Source organism: Anser cygnoides, chromosome 4, assembly GCF_040182565.1.
Source record: "Anser cygnoides isolate HZ-2024a breed goose chromosome 4, Taihu_goose_T2T_genome, whole genome shotgun sequence".
Classification (NCBI taxonomy): Eukaryota; Metazoa; Chordata; class Aves; order Anseriformes; family Anatidae; genus Anser; species Anser cygnoides.
The window spans coordinates 48739799-48759703 of NC_089876.1; the positions used below are offsets into that span (position 1 = coordinate 48739799).

The window sequence follows — 19905 nt, forward strand, 5'->3', positions numbered from 1 at the left end:
ATTTTCTATCACAGTGAAATGGCTCTAGGTGCTAAAAAAAGCAGGAAGAATAAAGGAAGGGAGCCTTGGAAGATATTACTGTCTCCTTTGCATCTTAAAAAGGCAGGAAAGTAGCAGAAACAATTAGTTTTGTAAGTCTACAAGCCACTAACATTCTTGTATTCCTGTATTTTTCTCCTTGTGTGTTGGTTGGTTCTGGGATGTATTATTCCACTGAGGCATTTCAGGAGCTTTCAGTAGAAGAAAGATGCACATCCAACAGAAATTAGTAAAAATATACTCAAGCAGTTCTATGAGTGTAATCATACTGGCACCACAAAACAATCCAAGCTGGCCACCTACATCAGCTGTAATAGAAAGAAATAAACATACGTCATCCTAAGTATTTGGTTTAGTCTAGCAGGCAAACAAAACTCTGCTAGTACTCAAGCACTAAATAAATTCAAAATACATAATCCATCACTTTAAGAAAACAGAATTAATATTCTTAAGAATGTTTGTGGGAAAAAGATGAATGTGTTTCTTAAAATTTTAAATAAAGCAAGTACAGCACAACACATCCTACGGTGGAACATGTGCTTAAAATATCTCCTGTTTCTGTTCCTGTTAAGCCATTTTCTTGCCTCTCCTCCCTATGTTCTCCCTCTCCCCTTTAAATCCCAGAAGCTTCCCTATGCTTACAGTTCAGCATGTAGTGTAGCTGTAAATTAGTGCAGAATTTAATTATTACTCTCTGTTGTTGTCTCTACTGCAGGTCATTCAATGGTATGGCAGGAGACCATATCAAAAATGAGCATGAAGCAAACATGATCATTACCATTATAATATAAAAGGCATTGCTTTTTGTTTATAAACCCAGATAGCCTATGACTTTGGAGAGGAGAAAATAATACCTATTTATATATATTTAGTATTATCATTTTAGATTAAATATTGATGAGCAATAAATAAACGTCAAGCATTCACTTACCAAGCAACTCAGATACAGACAAGGCCTTCTGCTGCTGAGTTATTTTGTAGCTCAGATCATGGTACTTAATGTCAATAAGCACAAGGTTCTGCCTAATGACAAGCACATACAGTATTACATAACACAGCCAGGAGTCAGGCTGTTCTTTTTTACCAACATCCATCAGTATGAACTGCCTTTGTGGAGAGTGATGTATCTTTAAAAGAGCAATCCACTAAGAGGTATAAAAATTAGTTAGATGACTGAAAAACAATGTTTTCTAATAGCAATAGTTATAAAAGGAGCTAATTAGAGGAGCTGATCTCCAGGCTATGTTAAAAGAACAACTCAGCACTATTGAGATAAAATCCTAAAGGGTTGCAGAGATAAGCTTAAGTGGAAGTGTCAAGCATCCTGAACTACAGCAGATACACTGCTTGGAAATGTAGTCTAATATAGCCTGTCGTTTATGTGCAAATGCATATTTAATCCTGATGATCTCAGTGACTGTATTTGTGCAGAAAAGCCCTTGTCCTATACTCAGATGCTTAGTTCTACCCTCTGCTAATAGCTTCTCTTACTTGCCTGCTGCAAAAGTGGAAGAGCAGGCAAATCTTTGGTGGAGCAGGATCTGTGGAATGATTCAGCGAGAATAAAGAGCTCATCTTTGTGATATCGTGACTACTGAAAGAGTCAGCGTAGCTGCTAAATAGAAGATAAACATAACAGTAGAGGAATAAAACAGACGCAAAAACTGATTGCATAAATAATGTCATATCATTTAAGAATAAAAGTAGTGTTTATTATTCAGAAGTGTAAACAGCTACAGTTTTTGAGGTTGAAAATGATAATGAGCTTATTAATTTGATATTCACTGAAAATACAGTATTGGTTATATAAAATGACTTCCATTTCTTTAGGTGATAATTCTAAAATGTAGGTAACATTGGGTAATAAAAATAATCCTACTTTCATGGCTTTTACTGTAAGACCTACAATTGTCATAGAGTTCCTAGTGGTTCTATCCAATAAGGTAGTAAATAGTTAACTTTTCCCTTCCTAAATTTTCAGAAATTAATCAGTGTCTATGTTTTACCGTTCAGAATATGTACTTTTTAATACATGGGCAGGATTCCTATTGGTTAAGTCTTGGTAACAGGAGAATGTTCTCTATTTTCGCTTGCCTAATTAAATAATTGCTGGGCTGTGCATGATGTTTACATACAATAAAATAATCAATAAAGATAAAATGTTCTCAAAGGATTATTATCTTTTGCATATAATAATAGATTTAATTTTCATAATACTCATATAGTTCCTGTTCATGTATAAATATATGGAAGCATTTGCAGATTGATGGTTTCAAGAGTGAGAAAACTAAAGTCACTGAAACAATGAAATACTCAGAGATAGTTCATTAGCCAGATTTTCTACGGTTCTTTATAAATATGTTTGAATCCATGAATATTATTGGTTCATGTAGAATTTGTGTTAATACTTATGTGTACAAGTAACATCTACCTCCGTGAGTAAGAGGTAATTTGGACTACAAAACTGTATTGAATGCTCTTTGAGAAGTATCTTTCTAGCAGAAAATTATGGAAATCATTCTACTGGGTATATAATGCATGCATTTTCAAGGAAATTCAGCATCAATTTATTATATTGCAAGTGTAAGGTATGTATGTTTTATTAAATCATAAGTATATTTGATATTTCTTCCACAAACTTAAAAGTATTCAGATCGTGTTAGCTCAGTGCTACTACTGAATAACACAGCTCTGTGCATAACTTAATTTCTAACATAATTTACCAGATAAAATGTGTAGTCAGTACCATAGAGACATATTTTTACACCAGAAGGTCTCTTCTTTGGGTATAGTCCTACTTTGTTGTTGTTGTTGGGTAGGTAGCATTTTCAATCACACAGATAGAACCATCTTATTTTGCTACCTTATGAGAATATTTCATCAAATATTTTCTGAATATATTTCATAATGTAAACAGTATCAATAGATTTTACTAACAATAGAAAAGAATTTTAAACTTGTGACATTTTTGTCACAATAAAACCTAGCTCTTCAGAGCTTTTGAAGCTTTTTTTGGTAATGCACTGAGAGAAAGAAGGACTTTATCTAGCATCTATTTAGGTTGTTCACTGAATTCAGGTGTGAAAAATCTGTCTTCTTCGTTGGGTGGATTGCTCATGTGGGTTGTGAATAGGTTTGATAACCCTGCCCTTTCTTTATACCTAATTGCAAAGAATGATTAAAAATAATGCAAAAGGTAGCATAGAACATTACTTTTCAACTGAGGTATCTATTTTATGTTATCCACAGGTCTTAGATGTATCTAAGTATAGTTTAGACCTCCATGAACATGTATAAATCCTAAACTAATCTCTTAGACAAGATTGGTTACATCGCAGACAACATGTTAAATACCACACACTTCAGAGTATATTTTTAAAAGGTCACATTTACATCATACACTCTGTTCACACACTTGGATGTAATGGATTATTTCCTTGTTAGACAAAGTGTTAAGCGAGATTACCTGATGTATTCTGGGCTTTTCTTCAGCTTTGCAGAAATGTATTTTATGGCTTTTTCTCCTCCAAAACTTGAATAGGTGACAGTAGTAGGATATTCCATTTCTTCACAAGGGGCAGGGCAAGTGGAATTGTGAGTTCCTACTGTACACAATCCTTTTATCTCTATATCATCTGAAATTTCAGGAGAAAGAACTTGCATGTTTCTAAAACAACACACAGTGTTAGGACTTTTTTTAACCTTACAAAATGACTTTAATAAAGACTTTGGTTAATTATCCCTAGAAAGGTTGGTACATACTAGTTTGAAGGAAGAAACACGTATTTGTAAAAGGCACTTAGGTAGCTGGAGCACAGTATTAAGGGTTGAAATTTTTGGTTTTGATTTATTCCCCCTTTCTATGCCCCCCTACAGAAATTCAGCACTTGCAAGTCTTTTCACCTTCATTAGGACTTTATGCACTTACTCTTTCTCATCCATGATTTATCAGTAGAACAACAGAAGGGTGCCCATGTTCTGTGCTAGCCTTCTGGTTACATACTTAGGTTTATAATCCTTGGTCTTGATGTTTGCCTAGCTCCTTTCAACGCACAGGAGTAGGTTCTAGAGCAGTGGCAGTGGTAATTTATTGTCATCTGATAACTTCATAAAAGTTTTGCTAAACTGAGCTCACTTAACACCCCTGTCCTTTTACTTTTGGGCTTAAGTCAGCTGAGGGGGATCCTTCTGTTTCCTCAAATACCAAACAGATGTGACAAAATTCTGCAGGTGTGACTGCTCTGGGAGGCCATTCCTCTGACAAGGCTTTAACAGAAAGAAATCACTGAGTAAATCTGGAAAAGCTGCAGAAAATCAATGTAGAAAAAAATGGTAAGACATAAATACTTCCTGAAGCATAAACCCTAACCTAAAGGCCTCCACTCTGAGGCGAGTAGTGTAACCTCCTGCCTGTGGTGCTCAGTTTGCCCTGGTGTAGTGGCAGCTGCTGCACCTTCCCTCTGTATGTGGGCTTCTCATGCTAGCATGCTGGGGAAGAGGAAGTATCTCAGCCTGTTAGGTGACAATTTGAAGCACTCTCTTCCTCCAGAAATAAACTTGTTAATCTACGTGGTTTCCTAATTGTTCTTTCCTCTGGGAAGAGAGAGTCACATCACATAGCTGAATCCATAAGAATTAAAAAGGAGGATTTCCAAAACTCATGAGAAGTTACTTCTGAGATTATCACTCACAGTGTTTTCCAGGAAGTCTGCTGTAGTGACTTAAGAATTTCATATCTACTGTGTGTAGATTATTTGCTCATAAAAAAGAATTATATTTGAAGCATTTTGAAAATATGATTCATTTCATTTTTTTTAACTATAGAATCTTGAACTCCAGTGATTTAGTGTTATTTTTTCATCAGTTACCAAACTTCTCATTACTGTGTCTGATCTCTGTTTTCAGAGTCTTAAATGAACTGGGATGTACTTCATTTCAGTACTACTTTCAGTATTTTAACTGATAGATATTTTCTACTATTTGGAATGGGCTTAGAAAATATGAATATGAAATTAATACTTACAGACTGCAGGATAAACGCAATTGTAAAACTTCAGCAAATCACATTCGGTTCCATTGCCTTAAAAATAAAGAAGTATCTTTAGGAACTTAAATCAACAATCTAGCCATTAGCTCTATTTGTGCTAAACTTAAAAATAATGTCATCAAAGCCTAGACACCACTTTGTGCTTCTCTTTGTACAACTGAGAAAACAATTCAGTACGGCACAGTGCATTTATGCCACAAGGGGTACCTAGCAATAGAAAACAATAGACCAAGCCAAGAGGCTCACTGGAGGACTGAATATTATTATTAGGTTTGCCAGCTAGAACTGCCTTTAAGGCTATGGCTCACTCTTTGTATTAGCTTGCTAAGGAATTTCTGTCTTAGTGGTGAAAATACAAAACAAGATGGGTAGATGTAAGTTATGATTACATCCCACGTTTCAGCAAAGGTTTCAAATTTCATGGAAGATTACTCAGACACCAACTTATCTTTTTCAAGATTTTTGGTGTGTATCCTAAAAATAGTTAATGGACAGATGCTAAGTCTAGAGTTGACCAAATATCTTGCTGCTTTTCTCTGAATTAAAAAAAAAAAAAAAAAGAGATTTAAGAAAATTAAACAATCCAAGTTATAAATATCCCACAAAGATGTACCCTGTCTCCTTTGCCATTCAATATTGAGTTAGTTCTCCTAGTAAGATAGTCATTAATTAGAGCATATGGTAGTCCTAAAAAATACCTGGGAGAATGAAAGGCAAACAGCCACACCAGTCCTGTATGTACCGGGCCTTGCATTCCTGCAAACAGCCATTAGTACTATAAATATTCTGGTACTGAAGCTTTATATCAGGCTTGCACTCTCCCCATGGGTATTCTTGGATAATTGACTGTAAAGTAATAATAACAGAATACATAAATTTCTCTTTTAATTTAGATATTGCTTTATCACATTTTACAGTGCTAAAAGAAGCCTGTTTAAGACATGAGCAGTAATATCGTGATTTAATTGGAGGAGATTACAGTTTATGCTTTTAGGATTATAAAATAATCGTCACTCTCACACAGCAAAACCAGGACCTGATCGGACAGCCCAGTGCAGCGGGGTAATTTTCTCTGGTTGTATTAGGAGAGGACTATCAGGAATCTGATACAAAATTAGTTGTGATGGAACATATTGATGCTACTGCACTATCTTTGTATTGTTGTGTCAGTGAGACTGTGAGAGGTTAACTTGAGTACAAACAGATTAGGCAGACCATTAATATCTTGGAAAAAAATAACAGGTTTGTTGGTGAGTTTTTTTTATATAGCTGGTTGAAATGTTATTCTTAGGACTCACTGTGGCATGATAAATATTAAATAACTGCAAAAGTTTGTAATTTATTGCCATGCCTCAGAAAAGATTAGCAATGGTATAGACTAATATTTCCACCTGATGGACAAGGTGCTTACCTTCAGCTGGCGGATTGCGACCTGTGCATGCATGCCGACTGGTGTTAATAGACCTAAACCATCAAAGCGTGGAACCTCTTTGGGTGAATGGATAACAAAAGTGATGCCAGCATCAGTATAACCAAGGGAGGGATCATCAGTGAATTGCTCCTGATACAAAAAGAAGTATTTTAAATAGTTTTGGCTTTGCTTATGCTCTGAAGTTTAAGCTATATTTAAAATGGTGCTGCTTTTATTATTATTATTATTTGGTCTTATTTCTCTTGTTACCTCTTTAGCAATTTACAGGAAAATGTAGAAGTAAGCTGACTCGAATTTTCTTTATTAACTTTGTAGGTTTCCTTCCAGTTACTCTAAATTTTAGTGTTTTTTCCTTCCTTCTGTGCTCTCCCACTTTCAAAAGCAAGAAGGCATAGATGAACCTTTTTCATAAGTTGGAAATACACTTCTTCTTGCAACTACTCCATGTTTCAGCAAGCTTTCCATTACTCTCTTGAGAACCTGTCACTCCTCTCCCCTATAGCTGCTAGGGAACAAAAGTGAATGTCTAACTCTTATCGTTCTAGGTTTTAGTTTTCTTCCCTGATCTCATAAGGTGATACTCCCTGAGCTTTCTGTATTTTGCGACCAAAGACAATCCTAATAAAGTCTTTACAGTGCAAAGACCAGATCTTAGCTGACAAGAGACACTTAAGATGCTGCTGAAACAAAAATTCAGTACTACTTAGAAATTGGCATCATGTGACCTCCCCTAGTGGGTCTTTTACTGAGATAGAGATGTTATCCTGAGTTGCTTGTATAAAATTATATTATTTGTCTGATGATATTTTTCAGCTGTAGGTGAATCGTGTATATATACGTATATATGCTCACTTGCAACTTTCTACACCATTTGGTTTGGGGACACAGTCAATAGTTATTCAGAATTTTTAAACTAGTTTTGGATCTTTCCTTTAAAATATGCTTTTACTCAGGAATAGTCTTGAAAAATAATTTTGTGCATGGAATTCTGAAGGTCTGTGTAAAACGAAAAATCTACTGATCTATGAATTATTACATGATTTTGTATATAATCATTGGTATATCTGTACCTGCTGGACATCAAAAAGTAAACGTAAGCCTCTTCCAGACAAACTCACGCTTCTTGCTGGAAGACCATTGTAATTAAAAGTAAAGCAGTTTCCATATTCAGTGAAAATATGTTCAAAATCCTTCAATAAAGAAAAATATGGAAGTGTAAAATAAAAGAAAAAATCACTTAAAATTTCATTAGTAAATCACTATGTAAGAGATGGACTAGTGTTTTTTTGGTTTAGTCTCCCCCCGCCCCTCCCCCATGGCAGTGCTAAGAATAAGGCTAACCTGCAAGAATATGGGACTGATTTTTCTGTTCACATATTCTATTGAAGTTGGGAGTTGTTGTATGGCAGAACTGAGACACAAATGAGAGGATCATATTCGTTTGTTGCTGTTGCAGAACTAATTACATCAGCTGAGTGCAACAATGCAACCATGTTGTGCAAAAAAACTCCATTCACACTGATGTTGGTTATAGGCCATTGATGGGAAAGGTTGCTGCATGAAGCCTGGAGGCATGACAGTTTTCAAAGGCTGCTATCTATGCAGACGTGGGACTAGGCGGAGAGCAATTTAAACTGAAATTCCATGTTATAGCTCAGGTAGGCCAGCGGGCTGCCTCTGTGGTCACTGGGAGAGCTGGGGTGCTCCTCAGGGTGGTTTAGAGCAGGATGTTTTCTCTCAATTGACCAGCTGTGAAGGGAAGGCAGGGGAGTAGCTGGCAAAACCAGGTGTCTGAAGTTGAGTGGTAAGAATACATCCCCTTCCTCTCCATGCTTCTGATGTAATAAAAGGAAAAATATTTACCTCTGGGTGACATGTCTTTCCAAAGAATTCACATTCTAGCAATGTGCTGTGGTTTAGATAAAACCCATTTTTCCTTGTAAACTCTTTAATGCTGAAGTTCTGGTTTCCAAGAAGAAAATCATTTATCTCTTGAGAATATTTGTCTTCCATAGCAAATTTCTGGACAACTCCAGACACGATGTTCCAAAGGAGAAAAATGACTTGGAGGTTGCTCACTGCATGAGCTTGAAACCTGTCAGTGGGAAGGAAAAAGAATGGCTTGGAGTTCTGTAGAGTTACAGGACTGATCTCAGTGCTCTCACCAAACCCATGACGTGGTTTGTTGCCTGCTTGTTAACTCTATCTGATTCTTGCCCACTATGCCTGCACTTGCACTTTGATCTCTCTAACATGGATAAACAATATAGTCTCCATTTCTAGGAAAAGGTTATTTTCCAAACAAGAAAGCAGGAAAGGGACCCCTTTCCAGGGTTATTCTAGAAACATTTCTGTTGTGTGTGGTTATTTAATAAATAAGAACAGTCATCTGCATAAGGCAACCTCCAGATTTCTAGAGCTGAAGAAAAGCAGGACAATTGCATTTACATGAGGAAAATAGCTGGAAGGAGCTGTTCCTTAAAAAAAGGGGGGGGGGGGGGGGGGGGGGGGCAAGAAAAAAGAAAGCTGTGTTCCATCCTTTAGAAAATTGATTACTAAGTACATCTCATGTACCTGTGTTGCTAAGGCACTACCTTCTCATGAACCCTGTAGTTGGTGACAGTGGCATGAACCAAGGGTGACCCTTACTCCTAGAATCCACTTGAAAACTGAAAAAATATGGTAAGGTTTTGGAGGTGCTTTCCTGATGTACAGGATCTTGCATTGAAGACCTTTGCTGAAGTAAATTAAGGGTTCAGAGAACTGTTATGGTAAGTTTAATCTCAAAATACTAAAATGAGAATAAGACCTAAGAAAACAGCAATACTGTGTTCTTCAGAATCATTATCTTATATAATCCTATTTTACAAAACATATCAATGTATTTGTATAATAGATCTTAATGCACAAGCTTAAGAAAGATCAGTAGGAACAGCTCTTCAACTGAATTTGAGTCAAAAAATAAAGGCAGAGGTAGAGCTATGCCTCTTTGTTCCACCAGCAAAGAAAACAGTCACTAAAAACAGGAGGAAAGAATAAGCATGACATGAACAACAGATGGATATGGCAGCAAACTGCCTCTTAGGCAGATAGCTGCTGTGCTGAGGAGCTGTTTGCTCACAAGGTGTTGCCGCTATAGATGCAAGAAGTGAGACGTTTTTATAATACACACTGTACTCTACTCCCAGTGTATGTTCTACAGAATAACCCAAAATGGCTTTACAAAGGGCAATGGGAAGGAAAAATAGTGAGGTGGAAAGGCTTCAGATATTTGAGACTTGGACTTCTGGTTGATTCTGCCAACAAGAGGTAGAAGTTCTTAAAACTTACATTGTTTTCCCAAGAATGCTAAGATTTCTCCATTACTAAAACAGTTGTTAAATTACATATTTGCTCTAAAAATCAGGCAGTAGTTTTACTGCATTATTTTTAAAGTTGTTGCATCTGAATCCTGGCCAGTATCTTCACCTGTAGAAACCTGTAGTGAAGTTTCTGCTTAGATATGACTTTCAAACATGCCAAATGCTTTCCTCCTACAACTCCCACTGACATCAGCTCGAACCATAAAGGCATTGAGCACCTCTGAGGAAAAATAACTGCTTCGACTAAGGTTTCTACATTTGCATGAGGTTTTATTTGAACCTCTCTATTTGCAAATGTTGTTTTATTTTTAGCTTGGGTATGACTGACTGTGCCTCAGTTACACTATAGAAGGAACACTCGAGGTTTATGATTATACATAGAAGAATAATGCCAGAGAGGATTTTATACCCCCCCTTACTTTTTGAATCTTAGAAATCTGTGGTGCCGTTCCTCATTTGAAGAAGGGGAAAGATTAAAGACAACCTCCCCTGATTCTCATGTTTTCCTCCTCAGTGGAATCTCACGTGGTGGTGTGGAAGACAGACCCCTTGGAGACATGTTTTTTTTGGCTTTGTTTTATGTAATTTGTTAAATCAAGCTGTGGGTCCCAGCTGCTTTATGTTAGCCAGAAAAAGAGGTGTTGCCTCTCAAGAGCGAACAACAAACCCAACTTTTACCTGTTCAAGTTGCAAAAAGTCACAGCAGGGAATTTGACGTTTTCCACATACTGAACTACCACCGTGGTTGTGGTTGGCCAGCTGAAGTAATATATAAAGCGACTGCAGATTTGCCAAATGACAATGCCAAGACAGCCTGTGACCACTAAGAGCCACAGCCCTCTATGTGTCCTGCTCCGCCTTCGGACAATATTTTGCACTCCATGAAATGAAGTGGATGAGGCGAACTCCTGGTGATACCTCCTTCTGTCTTCCAAGCACGGCTGCAGTTTCTTTATTAAGTACAATCGTATCTTTTCCAATTTTCCTTAATATTGAACAAAATGAAAACACGTTTTTTAAAATTAGCATTTAAATGGCACTTTGGAAAGGAAACTGTAACTCTGGTACTCAAACGCATCTTGTAAGAGTTGTAAATTCTCTTTTTGATTAGCGAGCTTCCTTCCAAGGATGGTCTAGAGCCCTGGAAGTCTTGTGTGCTAGATTAGCTCAGTTCTCTCTTCTCTGCCTGAGAACAGACTATGCCTTGCAATATTTTATGTATACATATTCTTAAACATATTAATATAAATGAGGAGCTCCACCTCTGTGGAAAAGAATGTTTTTGACATACCTCAGTAATCTAAAACCACAGGATGCTGTGAAACTACTGTAAAAAGCTAAGCATCTGATTATTACAGTAACATCCTATTGAAGTCCTGGTCCCTCCTGCTTGCTCTAATAAATCAGGTAAAAAAGGAATTACATATTTTTCAGGCTTTTACTATTTCATTATTGAAACTCTGGGTAAAATTTGAAAGGTTACAGATTCAAAGGGAAATCTACTCTCTTCCTTGGGTTTATATGAGTAAACTTTAGGGTATGGCATGTTTTGTAGGATGAACATATACACTTTATCAGACTGATTTACTAGAGGCTGTTACAGTTGGGCAGAGGAACGAAGGGATGTGAGATTCATCTGCTATTGCAATCATGACCACATCAACACTCTGGGATTTTTTTTTGTCTTATGTGCAGACTGTGATAATTAAATCCCAATTTTGGATTTCAAAATGTTTCCAAAAGAAAATATATATATATATTTAATGCTTCATATGAGAACTTTGATCAATACTAGTATGATTTACTCTAACTCCTTTTAATCATCAAACAGCTACTTCTGCTGGAAAACTGCTCAGAAGTTTTTCTTCTAGCTCTAATGACTGTTAGATTCCTTTGCAAAGCTGTTCAGCCGTGGGTGCTTTTGCACTTCACATTGTAATAAAGGGGAAATGATTAGGAACTATGTCTTCTGTGCAGACTATAATGTTGGTCCAAGAAGTACAGGTAGAACATAAATTTTATATTCCACCATTGCCAGATATAGATGCTGGCAACTGTTTTCAGGATCTGAAGATGCAATTTTTCTTTAATCATTCATCTTTGGTCTCAGTCTGGTTCTTGTAAAACGAGCTATGACTTCATTGACTTTAAATGATTTCATAATGTCACTAAACTTTGACTTCAGCCATGGCTTCTCAGATTCTTTCTGTTGCAAGCTAGATATTTCTTTCTAACATCTTTTCTTATTGTTATAATAGAATGGTTATTCCAGGTTTCAATTAATGAATGGTAAAGTAATACACCAATATAATGTCAATGAGTGCGATATTATAAATGATTAACCCTTCATCTTATGCTCTATAAAATTAGGTTGTGTGTATCTGGGCTAAGGCTGTGTATCCAACACAGTTGAACTAGCTGTGACTAGGTGAGTTAGAGTATCCAAGCTGGTGCTAGATAGACGGTAAGACCTTAGCCATACATTAGACCTCAGATATATCATTCTTTTGGTAGCAATACAAAGTACATTTAATGCAGCTACTATGATAAAAAAAAGTCAAATGTGGATAAAAACAATTTTAATAAAGGATCCAAGGGTTAAAGGGTGGATAAGAAAGGAAATGAGAGAGGAATCCAGGTTCAGGAGAAAACCACATTTCAGGGTAGGCAAGTATGGAACATGCATCTAAGAACAAGCAGGGTAGACTATACGTTCAGGATGGGCTGTAGGTGCTTTGCCTCAGAAAATTCTGATTGCTGAAGAAGCCCCAAGAACCGTGATGGTTAGTCAGATGAACCTGATTTCCCAGTCCAATGTTTTTAAAGGAGAAATGAGTTCCCTGTATGTATAACCCAGGGATACATGTCCAGGGGCATGCTATTTTAAGTTTGCCTAAAGACTTCAGAAATTCACCGTATCTTTACATCCAACTTAGTGTTAACATAAAGAAGGTTTTTTTAAGTTCAATAAATAGGTAATTGATCACTACTTGTATAGGAAACTGATAGGTAATAATAATAAGCTCTTTTGACCCAGTGGGGAAAAAAGATATAAAAGGTCCCATTGGAAAGAACTGGAAGCTAAGCTCTTGCACAACAGAAATTAAGTACAACATATTTATTTCTGCATTCCCAGTGGTAAATTTTGATTGGATTTTCATTAATGAACTTATCAAAAAGGAACAGCTTTGTGAAAGACAGCTCAACTTCAGCCAGAACTCTTACCTGGAAGGAGTGATTTCAGGGAGGTTACATGTGACTTCTGCCTATGCAAAGGTTAGTTAGTCCAGATAGTTTCAGGATTTCCTTTTTGCCTTAATCTAAAAATCATTAAAGTATGGCATCACTCAGAAAAGTCATTGCCTAGTTAAAGCTCTGTTAGTTTTATTCTAAATGCAGGACCAATAACTAGAGAGTTTCCCTCGTGTCCTAAGTGTAACATTATCTCTGCAAGCTCTTTTTCATCTCTCCCTTCTTCTTTATATCTTGAAAAATGTACATTACTGCTATTTTTGGACAAGGTTACAACAGAAGAGAGAGAACTTTTCTCATTCTGTTTGGCGACCCTGAAAAAAACTACCGAAATGCAACACTTTTGGTAAGGCACTCTAATATGTCTAAGTTACATACCTTTAGCATCCAATTGAGTGAATCTCCCCAGTTGGTCCATGAGGCTCTGCTTATTTCAGTAAGGAAAGAAAGGATACAGTAAGCTGGTTTATCACTGTGATCATTGCTAGCTAATGGCTTTTATAGAAAACTAAATGGGAGGTGATACTTGATGACACATAGCACTGGGCAATTTACCTGCCGGGGTTGCTATGTTTTGCCTTTAAATAACTTGGTCTGCAAAGTACAAGAGAAGATTAGTTTTATGACAGGATCAGATGTTTAAGTACTTATTATACCAATAATAATAGAAGTGCAGACTTCTGTCCTGTTGCATCAGCGTGCAAATTATTTTTTCATAATTTTTCCTTTTATTTCAGAAAGATCGGTCATCTTCACTAAAGTACTGTGCTGTTCAGAACTGAATAAATTATCTTTAAGTAGGTAAGGAAACCTTTCCCTGGAGGGCGATGAATGTCTGCCAGTGGGTTCCCACCAGCTGTAGGATGGAGTTCACCCTTGCTTTGAATAACTGTCCTCATAACCACCTCCAGATTTCACATTCGTGTGGGCTTTAGCAAGAAATGGGCTGTTATTCCTGAGAACTAACTCTGAGGGTGAGGAAGAAAATACATGGAGAGTCAATCATTCCATTAACTCCTTATGGAAAAAAAAAAAAAAGAAAAAAGAAAAAAAAAAGAAACTGGTGGATGTGTGGTATCAGCTTGTTTGAAATTCGTTTCAAGTAAAGAACTGAGCATTTAATTAAAGGCAATAGAAAGCACTCAAAAGCTCAGACCTGGGATGTACTTGATGAATCATCTAGGAAGATCTAAAAAACTGTCACAGTCCCTCTCTGATTTGCAGGGGGTGGAGATTTTGGGACTGCTTCATCTCTCATTTTTCTCTTAGTAAAGCTCCTAAAGTTAATGCCCACAGTGTCCTTGGGTTTCTAGGTGCACTAGCTCAGCCCCTTGGTACCTCACTGGCCGGTTGTTCGCTGACTGCTTTCTGGCCGTGTTGGTCAAGCGATGAGCTGCAAGATGAAGCACTGAGCTCCATTTAGTCATTCCAGTGTGGCAAGCAGATTTCTGTACCCGGCTTCTTGGAAATCCCTCTTCCTTTTGTTACTCTTGCCTCACAGACGAGGCTCTCTGCCAGGGCAAGCTTTGAGCAGCACTTGCGTTCACTCGAGCAGTAAAGTACTTAACAGTGAACTGTTTTTCAACATCTATACATAACTCAACCACACCTAATGTACTGCTGAGCAGTTATTTGCAGATCCACTGATTCCTATTAATGCAAAACACTCTAATTCACAGTACCCAGACAACGCTTCTACCTCACGTAAAATTTGCTTGAGTTCTTAAAACAAAATTATATTGGTGTTTTATACTGCTATGTGCATAGGATTTAAGAGGTACAAACTGTAAGTTGCTCTTTACATAGCAAATATGCTTCATCTTACTATCTTAAACATATATTACAAAGAGTCTGTATTCGGGATATATTAGATGAACATGGGTTATGTTCTTTGGTTGTTTTACAAAAGAAATTGAATTTTCAAATGTTCTTTCTTTTATGGTTGTTTTACATTAATTCTTATGCAAACAGCAGGGGGCGAAGATCAACCATCTTGTATTTGTTCAACTTTCCAGATGGCTTCTAGAAGTAGCTTTCATGTCATAAATTGGTCACAGATTTGTCCATTCACTCCTTGTGGTGTGTATCTGGTTACCTAAACCACACAGTCCCTAATTCTTAATGCAGTAAAGGTTAGGAAAACCAGGCGATGACAGAGGTGATCTCAATTTTCTATATTCACGTATATTGTAAATTTTGTATTTCAAATGTGTTTAGAAGTCAGTCGTCGTCAGTGCTTTTCAATTCCTTTCTTGTGGTTCCAACTTTAAAAAGATGCTGCAGCCAGCGTAACTACATAGCTATTTGTTGAGACAAATAGATGAGGTGTTTCAGACAAAGTTCTGCTTTTATGGCCTAGTTGCCAGAAAATATCTTGTAGAAATAGTTACGGGCTGCTGAGAGAAAGTACATGCATACATATGTACACACAGACATACATGTTCAGCGCATTTAGATTTTATTGGACTTTTTTCATAAAATGTCAAAATGTTTCCTTTCAACTTCTGTCTCATTGTATGAAGCTCTGTGACTGCTTTATGGACAATAATGCTTTTAAAAATGTTTTTCCAGGATCTCTTTTCTGTCTCTGGACAGAATCTCTGTCTTTCTCTGCGTGTCTCCACATCCCCTCTCTCTCTCCTCCCCCCCCCGCCCCCCTTCTTTCAAGAAGTTGCTCAAATATTATTTCCTTTTAAGACAGAATAAGTAAGGCATTTAGTTATACGGAGGGCTGCAAATACTCATACTCATTTTGTACAGAAAATATTAGTAAAAAAGAATAATGGAGAAGAAGAAAAGGAATTGACCACCATTTGGACTTTTATAATACAGTGTCAGTGTGATTTGATGGCAAATGCTGGGACGTGCAAAATGGTAGCTAACTGTAAATGCAAGTAGGTATGCCAGTGGATTCAGCAATGGGGGGTCGGCTGCAAGAAAGAGGGCTCGAAGAGACTTGAAAGACTCATTGGGCCTATCTCTATCCATCAATGCAGAATCAGCTATGCGAGAAGAAATTATAAGCTCTCATTTGTGTTTTTTAGTGCTCTACAGACAGTAGAAATTTCTCTATTTCTCTATTTGTTTGTTTATTTTGATCCCTCTTATTTGGCCATAAAGTAAACTGGTTACTCCTTCTCTTGTCCCTCTGTATATGAGGGACTGTTTATTACTCTTCCCTTTGAAGGAAAAGTATTTATTACTCTTCCCCAAAATCTTCTCTTGGCTATAGTAAAATTTATCATCTCTCTTAATGGGCCATATTTTCTATGCCAAATGCTCATTTTTCTTGCCATTTTCTTCTGAGCTCTTTCCAAGTAGTCTTCATCTTTCTAGAAGAGTGGTGCTGAGGACATAGTACAACAGACATCCCTTCTGATGCTGGAAGAAAAAGAAGCTTTCCATGCCACGTGGAAAGCTTCCATGTAAAATTTCCAGTATGGAATTCACTCTTTCCAACAGCTTTGACTTTTGTTGCTTAATATATTATTTTTGACTATCTGGAGTATCCAGCTCATTTCTTTAAAAAAAATCTTATTTGCTGGTTCGGTTATCACTGCTGAAGTTCAAAAGTACTGCTCTTTGCTTCGCTGAAACTCCACATTGTTTATTTCAGTGCATTAAGATCACTTTGATTTCTAGCCCCCATCTGCCAACATGCTATTATACGTTCCAGGCTGTTCTCATTTGTCAATTTAAAAAGTGTACAAGCTATTCCATCATCCAGGCCATTTATGATAATACTGAATAGCATCAGATTAGCAAATTGTTACTGGAGTTTGTCCTGAAGCAGCCCTTTGCTCTTACTAGGCAGCTCTACCATGGAGTAAACAGCAGCACAGACTGAGCCACGTGGAGGCACGGCATGGCAGCAGCTTACGGCTCTAGATTTTGACTTTTCTGTACCTAACTAGTAGCCAAGATTCATGTCTTTAGGAGAGAAAAATAACAGTTTTCCTGTAGGAAAAAATTGAAACTTGTAATGTGTGATTGTGAGGCATTAAAAGAGGATAGATTAGCCTTGGGAAAACTCAGTGGCAGCCTACGTGTTCTTATCTGTGTTCAAGCTTTGTTGTTTTTCATAAATTTATAGCTTTGGTTGATATTGATGCATTTCTCAAATGAAAGGAGAAAGGTTTGGTATTAAGAGAGAAAGAACATCTTCCTCTGTGATTTGGAAGTTAGTTGTCAGTTGGAATATGAGGAAGATAAAATGTTCTTCTGGGACAATTGTGAGAGCAGGCACTTCAGACAGCGTCCGAGAACAACTAGAAGACAGCAAGTGAAAGCAGAATCACTGTCAGAGCTCTATATTAAGAAAATAGAGGTGTTGGGGGAACCGGTGGTAATCTAAGCAAAGTACCCTTTTAATCACAGTTTGGGGCAGGATATTTGATGTCGGCACTTCTGACTGTGTGATGTGAAAGAAATTCTGCAGGGATGTAAATGATAGGCACTGAGGAGTGTGTAGGGATTGTGCTGGGACATGTGAAACGTAAACGGAAGTTAAAGGTATGTTGAGAAGTGACGACATGGTTCTTTGTGTTTAAGTAGAACAAATACAATATTAAAAAAAAAATAAATAAATTCTTGCAGCACTATCTCTTCGCTTTGTTTGTAGTTTGCAAGACCTTGAGCTCTGTTCCTCCCCCAGATACAAATGTCTGATTGGATTATTAATCTTGCATCAACTTTAAGCTAGTTTGTTTAAGCCTTGAGTCACTGAATTTTATTTTTCTTAAACCAGACTGCAAATTTCAAATGTTGCTTAAATACCAATGCCAGTTTTGGAAATCACAAAATGCTCAATTGAGAGGGGAACATGTTTTGGTGCCAAACCTATTATCTCCTCCTCATCTTCCCTTCTTGTGTCTTTACTCATGTCTCTCTCATTATATGTTTATTATTAAATTGACTGGGGATGTAGGTTTCGTTCAGTGGTTGTATAGCAGCTAGCACAGTGAGGTTCTGGCGTAGGCTACTAGGTGCTTCAGCTGTGCAGTAGGCACTAGAAGGAAGTCAAACAAGGATACACAAATGTAGTGTGCTGGACTGAGCTTTATGGTAAAAAAAATTAACTGTCAAATGCAGTTTGACCAATGTAATTGCCAACTTATTAAAAAAAAAAAAAGAGAGAGAAAACAACACATACTTAAAGTTTTGTAAAGCCTTTTTGAGACAGCATTTCTGTTCCAGACATTAAGTAATGTATAACAATTTCAGTTACCTTCTCAACCAAAAGCCTACCAGTAGTTGCCATCCTGCTTGCTTTTGGCATTTCACTATTACATTTGCAGTTTTGTTGTCCAAGAGACCAACTCTTTCATTGCTCTTATTTTGTGGACCTAGCAATGCTCCCATCTGAACATCAGTAAGATATTTTTCCTTTTAAGTGCTTCAGCTTAGAAACAGAATTTGAGCAATTGCAGATAAGGGGGACTGGGACTATAAAGCAGTTATTTCTAGCAAGCTCATAAGCCATGACTTAATACCACGTGGTAATTAAAATTACTTGATTACTTGGCAGGAAGTTTGAAACAAGCACAGGGAAACACTCTTTCATGTGATATGAACGTCGGTTATGGAAGTTGTGGCAGGCTGTGGATTCACAGGAGGGTTATTAAATGGCAGGGACAGATGTATCTCAGGCAGTCCTCAACTATCAGGATTCAGAAGTTAGATGGAGAAGTTATTTCACTGTAAGCGTGCTTTTTGTTGTTTGTTTGATTGATTGATTTTTCTAATAGCTCTTCCCAAGAAATTTTCTACTTTCTAGTAGAAACTCTTAAGCGTGGCGTGACCTATTTGGATCTTGTATCCAACCCACTACAGCCATTGTTATGTAGGTAGAAACTATTTGTGCTGGATAACTCCTAGTTTGTGTTTCTAGGATAACAGTGTTGGGAAGCTTCAAGCGTCACTTGTTTATTGCAGGAAGGTCTCCAAGCTCTTTGTTCAAGTTAATGAACTTCAGAAAAACAAATTGATCCGTGATGATTTTGAAATCAGATTGAGACTATGAGCAGGAGAATGGGTAACACTGTCCAAACTATTTGTACGTGCATTTTTTTCTCCATCATCACTTTTATGTAGGGTAACTTTAGATTCTGTTTAGGTGAAGGCAGCACTTCTAAGTTCATAGGAGAGAGGGCTCTTGCTGGGTTCATGACATTACACAGGCAGGCAGTCATTCATACTTGCCTCTCCTCATCAAGCTAATGGTTTGGACATAGAGCCCTACGCAGTAAGAACAAGTGGACTCTCGGCTCCATCTGTATCGACAAAATAAGGCACAGGATGCCTCTGACTTGCACCAAACCTGCCATTGGCCAGGCTGGAGGGAAGCTCCTTTTTTGCCCTTACAATTCCCTTCTTTCAGTCCCAGTGAGCTCAGTTTGTCTCCTCTCTGCAACCTTGTTGCAGGTGAGACAACCCAAATTAGTCCATCCACCCCATGTCTACAGCTGGGGATGGGGAGGCAAACAGTGGATGAGGGTGGGTTAAGAAAGGGTTTTAATGATTTCCGTGCTTGGTCATTAAGACCAGGACAGCTTGAAGGCCACAAAGTGCAGTTCCTGGAATCAGCGATTTTTTTTTTCTGCTGTGTTTAATTGTTTGTCTTGTGTTCAGCCCAATCACAAAACAGAACATTCTCCCTGCTGAAGGTTAGAGTCCTGTGATATGTTTCTGGGATGAACAGAAGCTTTTCTGTCTGACTATCATGCTATAAAAATAAGTAAGCAAGGAAACGGAGAGAGAGAGAGAGAAAGAAA

At 37.4% G+C, this 19905-nt stretch overlaps 2 protein-coding genes across 7 annotated transcripts in view; one reads left to right on the forward strand and one right to left on the reverse strand.

Annotated features, from left to right (window-relative positions):
- The window catches only part of TDO2 (tryptophan 2,3-dioxygenase), a 45600-nt gene that overhangs the window by 10302 nt on the left and 15393 nt on the right, over positions 1-19905 (forward strand). Inside the window, exon 3 of one of the 6 annotated variants that reach the window (XM_066996094.1) lies at positions 13870-13933. The exons of the other annotated variants lie outside the window; for them this stretch is intronic. The gene's annotated coding sequence lies outside the window, so the exon portion shown is untranslated. The remainder of the gene's footprint in view (positions 1-13869; positions 13934-19905) is intronic. 6 annotated transcript variants of the gene reach the window in all.
- On the reverse strand, positions 148-11532 carry ASIC5 (acid sensing ion channel subunit family member 5). The gene is made up of 11 exons (XM_066996551.1): positions 11469-11532; positions 10559-10865; positions 8382-8613; positions 7589-7708; positions 6498-6647; positions 5785-5932; positions 5063-5119; positions 3506-3674; positions 1531-1654; positions 971-1058; positions 148-347 (listed from the first exon to the last, which is right to left on the reverse strand). Exons 1-11 carry the CDS (start codon positions 11530-11532, stop codon positions 148-150), a joined length of 1659 nt encoding a protein of 552 aa, XP_066852652.1.